We start from the raw sequence: 10,631 nt of genomic DNA on the forward strand, positions 1-10,631 counted from the left end.
AGAAAACGCATTCATTTGCCCAAGTCAATCATAAGACATGAACAAAATGCATCAGTGATTCGTATTTCCATGAACTTTCTGAAACGGCAAAGGAATGCCCCTGTCTGTGTGCATGTGTGCGGTGCGCGCGTATGTCTACACTTTGTGTAGCCGTTAGCGATGATGCTAATGATAACCTTCTTCTGGTAGGGAAGGAATGGCTTTCCCCAAAACCTTCGCAAGTAAATGTTAACTACAAAGTAGCCTATGCCTGCCTGGCAGAATTATACCGTGATCATTTGCATCACTCCAGTGGCCATATGTTCTACAGCAACACCGCTTAACCAAACAAAGGTCTCTTCCTGGTGCACGCTTGCATTTAAGGGTAACTACACCCCAAAATCTAAATGTCTTACATTTTTCCCAGACCTCACAAATGGTCACCTGATAGGGTTTAAACATTGTTGTGGACATAGAACATCCAATTGTGCTGTTTTGCTATTAAAAAGGTGTACTTTTGAGAGCGAAAACCTGCCAAAACAGGGACAAACGGTCAACGGGGAAATCTAAATGGAGAAAAGGGAACTTGGGAATTAACGGAATCAGGCAAAACATGGAAGGGATTTTATAGTGCCCTAATGGACTACAGACATTGACTGTCTCCTAGACTAAAAACAAAGGCTGCATGTACTGCCTATATTTTGAGGGAAACGCACTGTCCATTATTTGATTTGATCAGGGCAGGGCAGCACACACAAACTGCATTTAGTCCAATAACAATCCATGATATTATTAGGGTGATAAATAAAAGGCAGTTGCTCCATGACACAAGAGCACGCTCTACTGGGACAAAAAGCTTACAGCACATGGTATTCCCAGGCGGTCTCCTATCCAAGTACTGACCAGGCCCGACCCTGCTTAGCTTCCAGATCGGACGAGATCGGGCGTATTCAGGCTGGTATGGCCGTAAGCGAGGAACAACTCTTGGTACACTATATAAAGTCAATGTGTCACTCACTCTGAAAGGGACACAGAAACGTATCCACTTTGTGACACAAACTGAAGAAGCTCAACCCTTGCTTACATTTCCAATATATATATATATATATATATATATATATATATTTTATTGAGTCTTGTTGGGGGGGGAAGAGGGCATATCCTATGTTGATTTATGACAAGTTCATTGACTAGGGCCCTATAAAATAGGCGTTGCGGACCGAATCACGGAATCCAGACATTAAACCGAAATTCAACAATATTCAAACATTTATTGAACTTAGTAAGAAATCAACTAAATCTATTCAACTTGTTAGAAAACGCATTCATTTGCCCAAGTCAATCATAAGACATGAACAAAATGCATCAGTGATTCGTATTTCCATGAACTTTCTGAAACGGCACAGGAATGCCCCTGTCTGTGTGCATGTGTGCGGTGCGCGCGTATGTCTACACTTTGTGTAGCCGTTAGCGATGATGCTAATGATAACCTTCTTCTGGTAGGGAAGGAATGGCTTTCCCCAAAACCTTCGCAAGTAAATGTTAACTACAAAGTAGCCTATGACTGCCTGGCAGAATTATACCGTGATCATTTGCATCACTCCAGTGGCCATATGTTCTACAGCAACACCGCTTAACCAAACAAAGGTCTCTTCCTGGTGCACGCTTGCATTTAAGGGTAACTACACCCCAAAATCTAAATGTCTTACATTTTTCCCAGACCTCACAAATGGTCACCTGATAGGGTTTAAACATTGTTGTGGACATAGAACATCCAATTGTGCTGTTTTGCTATTAAAAAGGTGTACTTTTGAGAGCGAAAACCTGCCAAAATAGGGACAAACGGTCAACGGGGAAATCTAAACGGAGAAAAGGGAACTTGGGAATTAACGGAATCAGGCAAAACATTGAAGGGATTTTATAGTGCCCTAATGGACTACAGACATTGACTGTCTCCTAGACTAAAAACAAAGGCTGCATGTACTGCCTATATTTTGAGGGAAACGCACTGTCCATTATTTGATTTGATCAGGGCAGGGCAGCACACACAAACTGCATTTAGTCCAATAACAATCCATGATATTATTAGGGTGATAAATAAAAGGCAGTTGCTCCATGACACAAGAGCACGCTCTACTGGGACAAAACACTTACAGCACCTGGTATTCCCAGGCGGTCTCCTATCCAAGTACTGACCAGGCCCGACCCTGCTTAGCTTCCGAGATCGGACGAGATCGGGCGTATTCAGGCTGGTATGGCCGTCAGCGAGGGAACAACTCTTGGTACACTATATAAAGTCAATGTGTCACTCACTCTGAAAGGGACACAGAAACGTATCCACTTTGTGACACAAACTGAAGAAGCTCAACCCTTGCTTACATTTCCAATATATATATATATATATATATATATATTTGAGTCTTGTTGGGGGGGAGAGGGCATATCCTATGTTGATTTATGACAAGTTCATTGACTAGGGCCCTATAAAATAGGCGTTACGGACCGAATCACGGAATCCAGACATTAAACCGAAATTCAACAATATTCAAACATTTATTGAACTTAGTAAGAAATCAACTAAATCTATTCAACTTGTTAGAAAACCACTGGCTCTAACCTCTCTCTCTTCATTACTATTATGAAAACCCCCTACACATTTGAATGCGTGTTGACTCACATCCACACCAAGGTCCAGGAGGTACTTGACCACACTGATCATTCCACTGGAGGCTGCAGAGTGGAGAGGGGTGTAGGCCTTCTTGTTTTTACAGGACACCTCTGATCCATGAGAGGCCAGCAGTTTCACCACCTCAATGTGCCCTATGGTAGAGAGAGAAGGGGAGGGATAAATAGAGAGAGAGAGAGAGAGAGAGAGAGAGAGAGAGAGAGAGAGAGAGAGAGAGAGAGAGAGAGAGAGAGAGAGAGAGAGAGAGAGAGAGAAGAAAGGAGGGAGATAGTAAGGGGGTTAAGAGAGAAACAGAGATACAAACACAGAGAGATAGGCAGAGAGAGGGAGAGATAGATTAGTTTACAGTGGTACACAGCACCATAAGCAACACCTACATCATGTTAGTACAACTGAAAACATCTAATCAACCTACTTAGTACATGATTCTGACATAATAACACACTAGACGTGGCTCATACAGCTGAGCTGTGAGACTAACACACAGTCCATTCATTCATTCATTCATTGGTATAAAGGACATTAGTCAGAATGTAAATGATGTGGTAAACTCATCACCCATGTAAGCAGCCCAGTGGATTGCTCGGCGATCCTTCTTGTCAAAGGCATTAATGTTGGCTCCTCTGGAGAGAAGCAGCCTCACCATCTAACAGGGAGAGGAGAGAGAAACAAAACACAGGTTGAGGAAAACTAAACAGCAAAATCCGCTAAATCTGGCTTCAAAGCCTTCCCTTTAAAATTATATATTTTGTATTCACAATGAATGAAAGATAACATGTAAAGACATGGTACATTTCTCCCCTTTTAGTCCCCCTTTGACCTCCCCCCCCCCCAGAATGCCTCCAAACACATTTAAAAAGAAAGGGAAAGTAATTGAGTTACATGTCAGAAAACAAAACAAAAGTATACAACAACGTTACTTCAAGCAAAAATGTAATAGCCTAACAATTTCAGGTGATTAAGTGATTTTATAGGCCTATATAGCAGTAATCTCAAGGTGGGGCCAAGAGTACTAATCTGGAGGAAGTGTTTGGAGCTGTTCAAAATAGGATATCATCGGGTCCCAGGAGGAATAAAATGAGTTGGTTGACCCTCGAATGGTAACTTCATTTTTTCTCATTTTAGGAACAGCTTCAGATCTTTGAGCCAAAGAGAGGCTAAGGGAGGATTGATAGATTTCCAATCCAATAAAATCCTTCTGCGGGCTAACATGGAGGCAAAGGCAATGGCATCTAGCTGTCTATTGGTCAGAGAAGGATTGTTGTTTGGTACTCCAAAAATAGCAATTTCTGCACTAGGCTGCAACTTTATATCAAATGCTTCAGAAAGGGTTTTAAATAGTGGACAAATAATCTGCCAGACGGGGACAGGACCAGAACATGTGGGTCAAGTCCGCCAAGGAGCTTTTACACCTGTCACATGTACCATCAATATTTGGGTAGAATTTGGACAATCTGGCCTTACTGAAATGGATACGGTAAAGTACCTTAAACTGTATAAGGCTGAGCCGGGCACAAGAGGAGCTTCCATTTACCCTCAGTAAGGCATTTCACACTCAGATCGGATTTTATTCAAAGCCTCCTCTGAACAAACTCAAGCATACAACTAGGGCTGTGATGGTCATGGAACTTCAGGTGTCGGTGATTGGCGTGTCTTATGTACGTGGTCATCGACAAAACTGACAGCTGACAGGGGGGCGGGACGGACATTAGCAAAGGAAAACATTAGCGCGTTTAGGCCAGTCTTGCTCTCAAGTTTGGGGAAGCTAATTTTCTCCATGAAAAATATCAAGCATTCCATGCATCATCACATTTGCAAACTTATAAAAAAAAAAAATTGTTCACCTTTATTTAACCAGGTAAGCCAGTTGAGAACAAGTTCTCATTTACAACTGCGACCTGGCCAAGATAAAGCAAAGCAGTGCGATAAAAACAACACAGAGTTACATTTGGGGTAAAAAAACATAAAGTCAAAAATACAACAGAAAATATATATACAGTGTGTGCAAATGTAGCAAGTTATGGAGGTAAGGCAATAAATAGGCTATAGTGCAGAATAATTACAATAGTATTAACACTGGAATGCTAGATGTGCAAGAGATTATGTGCAAATAGAGATACCGGGGTGCAAAAGAGCAAAATAAATAACAATATAGGGATGAGGTAGTTGGGTGGGCTAATTTCAGATGGGCTGTGTACAGGTGCAGTGATCGGTAAGGTGCTCTGACAACTGATGCTTAAAGTTATTGAGGGAGATAAGAGTCTCCAGCTTCAGAGATTTTTGCAATTCGTTCCAGTCATTGGCAGCAGAGAACTGGAAGGAATGGCGGCCAAAGGAGGTGTTGGCTTTGGGAATGACCAGTGAGATATACCTGCTGGAGCGCAGACTACGGGTGGGTGCTGCTATGGTGACCAATGAGCTAAGATAAGGCGGGGATTTGCCTAGCAGTGATTTATAGATGGCCTGGAGCCAGTGGGTTTGACGACGAACATGTAGTGAGGACCAGCCAACAAGAGCGTACAGGTCACAGTGGTGGGTAGTGTATGGGGCTTTGGAGACAAAACGGATGGCACTGTGATAGACTACATCCAGTTTGCTGAGTAGAGTGTTGGAGGCTATTTTGTAAATGACATCGCCGAAGTCAAGGATCGGTAGGATAGTCAGTTTTACGAGGGCATGTTTGGCAGCATGAGTGAAGGAGGCTTTGTTTGCGAAATAGGAAGCCGATTCTAGATTTAACTTTGGATTGGAGATTCTTTATGTGAGTCTGGAAGGAGAGTTTACAGTCTAACCAGACACCTAGGTATTTGTAGTTGTCCACATACTCTAGGTCAGACCCGTCGAGAGTGGTGATTCTAGTCGGGTGGGCGGGTGCCAGCAGCGTTCGATTGAAAAGCATACATTTAGTTTTACTAGTGTTTAAGAGCAGTTGGAGGCTACTGAAGGAGTGTTGTATGGCATTGAAGCTCGTTTGGAGGTTTGTTAACACAGTGTCCAATGAAGGGCCAGATGTATACAAAATGGTGTCGTCTGCGTAGAGGTGGATCTGAGAGTCACCAGCAGCAAGAGCGACATCATTGATATACACGGAGAAAAGTGTCGGCCCAAGAATTGAACCCTGTGGCACCCCCATAGAGACTGCCATAGGTCCAGACAACAGGCCCTCCGATTTGACACACTGAACTCTATCTGAGAAGTAGTTGGTGAACCAGGCGAGGCAGTCATTTGAGAAACCAAGGCTATTTAGTCTGCCAATAAGAATGCGGTGGTTGACAGAGTCGAAAGCCTTGGCCAGGTCGATGAAGACGGCTGCACAGTACTGTCTATTATCAATTGCGGTTATAATATCGTTTAGGACCTTGAGCGTGGCTGAAGTGCACCCATGACCAGCTCGGAACTTATGTAAAATAGCTGACTATTCCTAATGTGATTAGTAAATTGGATAGTCATAATTTAGGCTAATAATATAACTCAATCACAGGCTGTTCAATGCAGCGGGTGGTGGAGTAGGTTTCTTTTCACTGGAAAAATGTGGCCTTTTATTATTTTAAAATCACGCAATTCTACTACACTTTATATGACTAGAGAGATTAGCAGAATCTTTTTCAACACGACTTTCAAGTGGCACTGACCCAGTGATAAAGACAGTGAATATGCACACTCACCGGGGATATAGCCGATGCCAATAATACTGTTCCCTCAATTAAGTTGAGGATTTTGATCATTAAAAAGACATTAGTATTTTCATCTTCTTCTCTTTGAAGCAATAAGCCAATTGCTTTCCAAACTGTTTTCCCTCCATTGTATTTTGAAAAATTGCGATATGCCTGGTTGAGCCTCTCTTTCACTGACATTCACAACTCAACAGTCATCTATTTGGAAGCCTATTCGCCGCACCCGCTGCCTTCCGACAGGCTACGCGATTTAAAACAATCCAGAAGAAGCTAATGATCATGCTTTCTGGTATAGTATACACACGTAACATGTAGGATTCCCAGAATATGTTCTATATTCTCATTATTAACTCATTATAATCAGTGGTTTAATTAGAGTATGATTGGCTAAATAAAACAATGGGCCTATGGTAATGCAACATTAAGTGATTCAAGGAAACTAGCCTATTTTGTTTGTTTATTTGCTCGGGCATCTGAATTACAATTATTCATGAACAATAATTTTGCATAGCTTATTCTTTTAACATTGAATAGCCTATAAATGGTTATTACAGCTTAGTTATTAAAACTTCATTTCTCACAAGAATGAGGTTGTGAATTGGGAGGTTCAGCTCGGTCTGGGCCTTACTAGGTCCCTCTTTTAAATCGCCAGCTCTGCTAAAAAGTGCCCACCAGAGTTCTACATAGGCCTAGAACACGGCCTGTGCTCTGGCTTCACATTGATGGTGACAGCGAGATGGAGATTGTGGCCAAAGCAATTTAGCCAAGGCCAGTTCAGTTGCCTCACTTCAGCCACAATGTTGGCCCTGTTGTCTGTGGCGATACAGGACATTAGATTTTCGTCAAGGGCCCAGTCAAGGAATTCCGGAATGTAGGTTGTTTCCAAACAGTTGGATTTCAGTGTCCAGTCTTTCGTCAGATAGTGCACTGTTAGGTTCATGTAAGGAGTCATATTTACACTTGACCACATGTCCATATTCAGTGCAAAAATAAACAAATCTACGTCCTTTAGCTCTGCCTGAACCCTCCCCCTTCACCTTGTTGAACAAGGTAGGGACCGCTGTTTGAGACAAATACTTTCTCCCCGGTAACTCGTATAGTCTGTCAAATTTCCAGAGCATTTATTTGAAGGCGGGTTTCTCCACCGTTCGTAAAGGCACCATTCCTATGACTAAATAACGAGTTCCAGTGTCTGGCAGTGCTCGCCACTTATCGGTGTCCCGTTTGTGGTGCTGGAATTCTTAGTAGGTAGCCTATGGGTTTTGCGCATATTCTGCAAACAGGCTGGCCAAGTCATCTGGTTCTCCATCGTCGTTAGGTGTGAAACTGAAATGTGCCCAAACAGGTTGTTATGGGGTTTTTTTTTGCAATGAGAGCCATCTTTTTCACCTCACTCCTCTGATCTACTGTAACAATGAAAAAGGTCAGAGGTGAAGGTCAGAGGTCAGAGGCTACCCACCCACCCCCCAGCCTGTAGGCTATAGATCTAGAGGTACTATAGTTACCCCCGGTCCCCACTTTTCACCTCACCCCCCCCCCTCTTCAATTAACCTGAATTGACCTTCAAAGATTCTCTCCTATTCGCGCATAGAGCAGATTTGGTGATTGCGGTGCATCAAAAGATAGTCCATCTATTAAACTGTCTATATCTCCTCCAACTAAGTCAGCAAAACAATACCATATAATCAATAGTTAACACTCCCGCTATGGATAAAGTATATCTACATTAAAATAAAGGTGATAAAACATTTTATGGAGAGAAAATCATACTTCTTTTTGGTTTTGACGGTAATTTTATTTTCATGGTGTTCTTCATCCAAAACCGTCAATGTCACGGTTATCCAATTACCGTCACAGCCCTACATACAACCATTGTAAGTAATCGGATGCACAGTAAGCTCAACGTGGGGATAGGGCAGGTATAAAGTGTAGACTACAGTGTGTAATCATGTCCATGCTAATTGCTAACCTCCTGGTGTCCACTGAAGGCTGCATGGTGCAGCGCCGTGCGCCCGGCCCGGTCTGACACGTTCACGTTGCTGAGGAGAGGGACCAGGGCCTCGGCACAGCGGACTGCCTTATTGGCCGCAGCGATGTGGAGCGGCGTTTGCCAGTTCTTGTCCCTGGCGTTCACGTCAGTAGAGTGTTTCAATAACACCTGGACAGCCTCCTACAGGAACACAGTTCAAATCATGTTCAACTTTGTTTAAAGTGCATTTAAAAATCACAACACACTTAACAGTCAAACACATATGCACAGGAGTGTGTGTGAGGGCTGACAGTATCACTACACGTACCTCACTGCAGGAAGCCAAGGCCCGGTGCAGAGGAGTGAGCCACTTGTTGTCTTTGGCATTTACTCTGGCTCCTGGGACACAGACAGAAAAACAGGTGACAGACCGACAGGGGGACAGACCGACAGGGGACACATTCAGTGCCTAACAACACACTATACAATACAAGTAAAATGATATACAACATAATTCTGACAAAATAAATGACATACCTGTACACGAAGAGACAACACACAATAGCTTAGCCCTTGGTGCAGCCACAGCTCTCGGAGCACCTGCGTGAGCACATAGAAACTCACTGTCTAATCAGAGACTTCAACACATTAGTTCCCACAATGAGTTCATCAACCTGCCCATCAACAATAAGCACTGGGACTACATAACAGAAGCCATAAAGTTGAATTTTTAAGTCACACATGCCCACTGGGCTAGTTTGTTCCCACCACAACCCACCAGGATGATGTCTGAAGGAGCTAGAAAGTTCCCCTCTACCACTCCTGCCTCCCTCAACCGAGGTACAATATCTGCGCGCAGAGTAGTAGCCATGGACCCACTATCTAACATCCCCTTCAGCTCAACTTTATCCTGTACTAGCACAGTGGTGTAAAACAAACTGTCATTCTGAGTAATTCTCATTGTGTTCTGAAAAATGACTGTGTTGTTCTTGGGTACTGACTCACAAAAGTAAGAATAAACAGATTGGATATCATCATCAGTGGAGGAAAAATAAGAATGCCCCACATTGCCCTCCTCAGAACGGAGGCTTTCTAGTTTTCCTGAGACCTGCCAGTCTGTCCACATCCAGGGTTCTGTCGCTGCCCAGCCTCACTACAGTCAAAGCTCATGTGGCCCGGAGAAAAGCACTTGACGCACAGCTGGTGCATCTGACACTGAGCTTTGGTCCAGTGATTAGTGCTTCCACAGTCAGCGCACTCATGCTGAAGTTTGTGGAACTGTTTACGGGGCCCTCTACATTTAACATGTTTAAGTCATTTAGCAGACGCTCTTATCCAGAGCGACTTACAGTTAGTGCATACGTTACTTTTTTTTTTCATACCCCCGTGGGAATCGAACCCACAACCCTGGCGTTGCAAACACCATGCTCTACGAACTGAGCCGGCCATTCCCTCCACTACCCTAGGCGACGCTGGTCCAATTGTGTGCCGCCCCATGGGTCTCCCGGTCGCGGCCGGCTACGACAGAGCCTGGATTCAAACCAGGATCTCTAGTGGCACAGCTAGCACTGCGATGTAGTGCCTTAGACCACTGTGCCACTCACAGACTGAGTATTGCTGAGTATTGCTGACCAGAGCCTTCTCTAACAAAGTCAAAACTTTCTTTAATGTCCCACCCTCAGATACAGATGATGCCTGGTCTGGTTCACGGCCACATTGAGAAAAAGATGACACATTAGGTCTTTTCACAGGACCCACTCCCTCCTGAGGGCAGTCAAAAACAGCAGCAACCTGCTGTGAAAGTTGTGTTCTACATGCTTTACGTTCCCTTAACAGTTCATCCAACCGATCCTGTACCTCACTGGCTGTCCAGTCACGAATGGGTTTGCTCTTGAACACTTGGGCCAACTCTTTATCAGGACAGTTGCGCACAAACATGACTGCCAATTCTGAGCACTGATTGGGTAAGGTCCTGCCCTCACTCACAAGGTACTGTTCGGCTGCCTCTGCAGCTTTGTTAAGCCTAATCCAGAAATCTATTGGACCCTCATTAGCATATGGTTTGATTGAATAGAAATCAGCTAATGGCATACCTGAGCAGACAGTATCCCCAAAGTGTTGCTTGAAAACACTGAACACCGCCTTAACATCTGTGACAACAAGGTTGTTACGCTTCCAGACTTTGGTCACATCCCGTGCTCTCCCCATGAGCCTAGACATCACCTCCCCAACATTCCCAGACCCAGTGTAACCCCTCTTCTCTAGGTAGACTTCCATTAACTCCTCCCACTCCAGGACAGAGTACTTATCTGAGCCATCACCC

General features: G+C 43.8%; 1 protein-coding gene, 1 non-coding gene and 1 pseudogene across 2 annotated transcripts; all 3 read right to left on the reverse strand.

The window, feature by feature from the left end:
- Positions 1 to 833: 833 nt before the first annotated feature.
- LOC121563216 lies at positions 834 to 951 on the reverse strand (annotated as a pseudogene).
- Positions 952 to 2,126: 1,175 nt separating this feature from the next.
- On the reverse strand, positions 2,127 to 2,245 carry LOC121563212. Its single transcript, XR_005999815.2, has one exon. It is a non-coding gene; the product is annotated as a 5S ribosomal RNA (ribosomal RNA).
- Positions 2,246 to 2,566: 321 nt separating this feature from the next.
- Positions 2,567 to 8,855, reverse strand: LOC121562248 (serine/threonine-protein phosphatase 6 regulatory ankyrin repeat subunit A). Its single transcript, XM_045215811.1, has 5 exons — positions 8,846 to 8,855; positions 8,637 to 8,707; positions 8,309 to 8,509; positions 3,224 to 3,311; positions 2,567 to 2,799 (listed from the first exon to the last, which is right to left on the reverse strand). Exons 4-5 carry the CDS (start codon positions 3,309 to 3,311, stop codon positions 2,567 to 2,569), a joined length of 321 nt encoding a protein of 106 aa, XP_045071746.1. The 5' UTR covers positions 8,309 to 8,509; positions 8,637 to 8,707; positions 8,846 to 8,855.
- Between the last annotated feature and the right edge of the window lie 1,776 nt (positions 8,856 to 10,631).

This window comes from Coregonus clupeaformis, unplaced genomic scaffold, assembly GCF_020615455.1.
Source record: "Coregonus clupeaformis isolate EN_2021a unplaced genomic scaffold, ASM2061545v1 scaf0523, whole genome shotgun sequence".
In the NCBI taxonomy this organism is placed as follows: domain Eukaryota; kingdom Metazoa; phylum Chordata; class Actinopteri; order Salmoniformes; family Salmonidae; genus Coregonus; species Coregonus clupeaformis.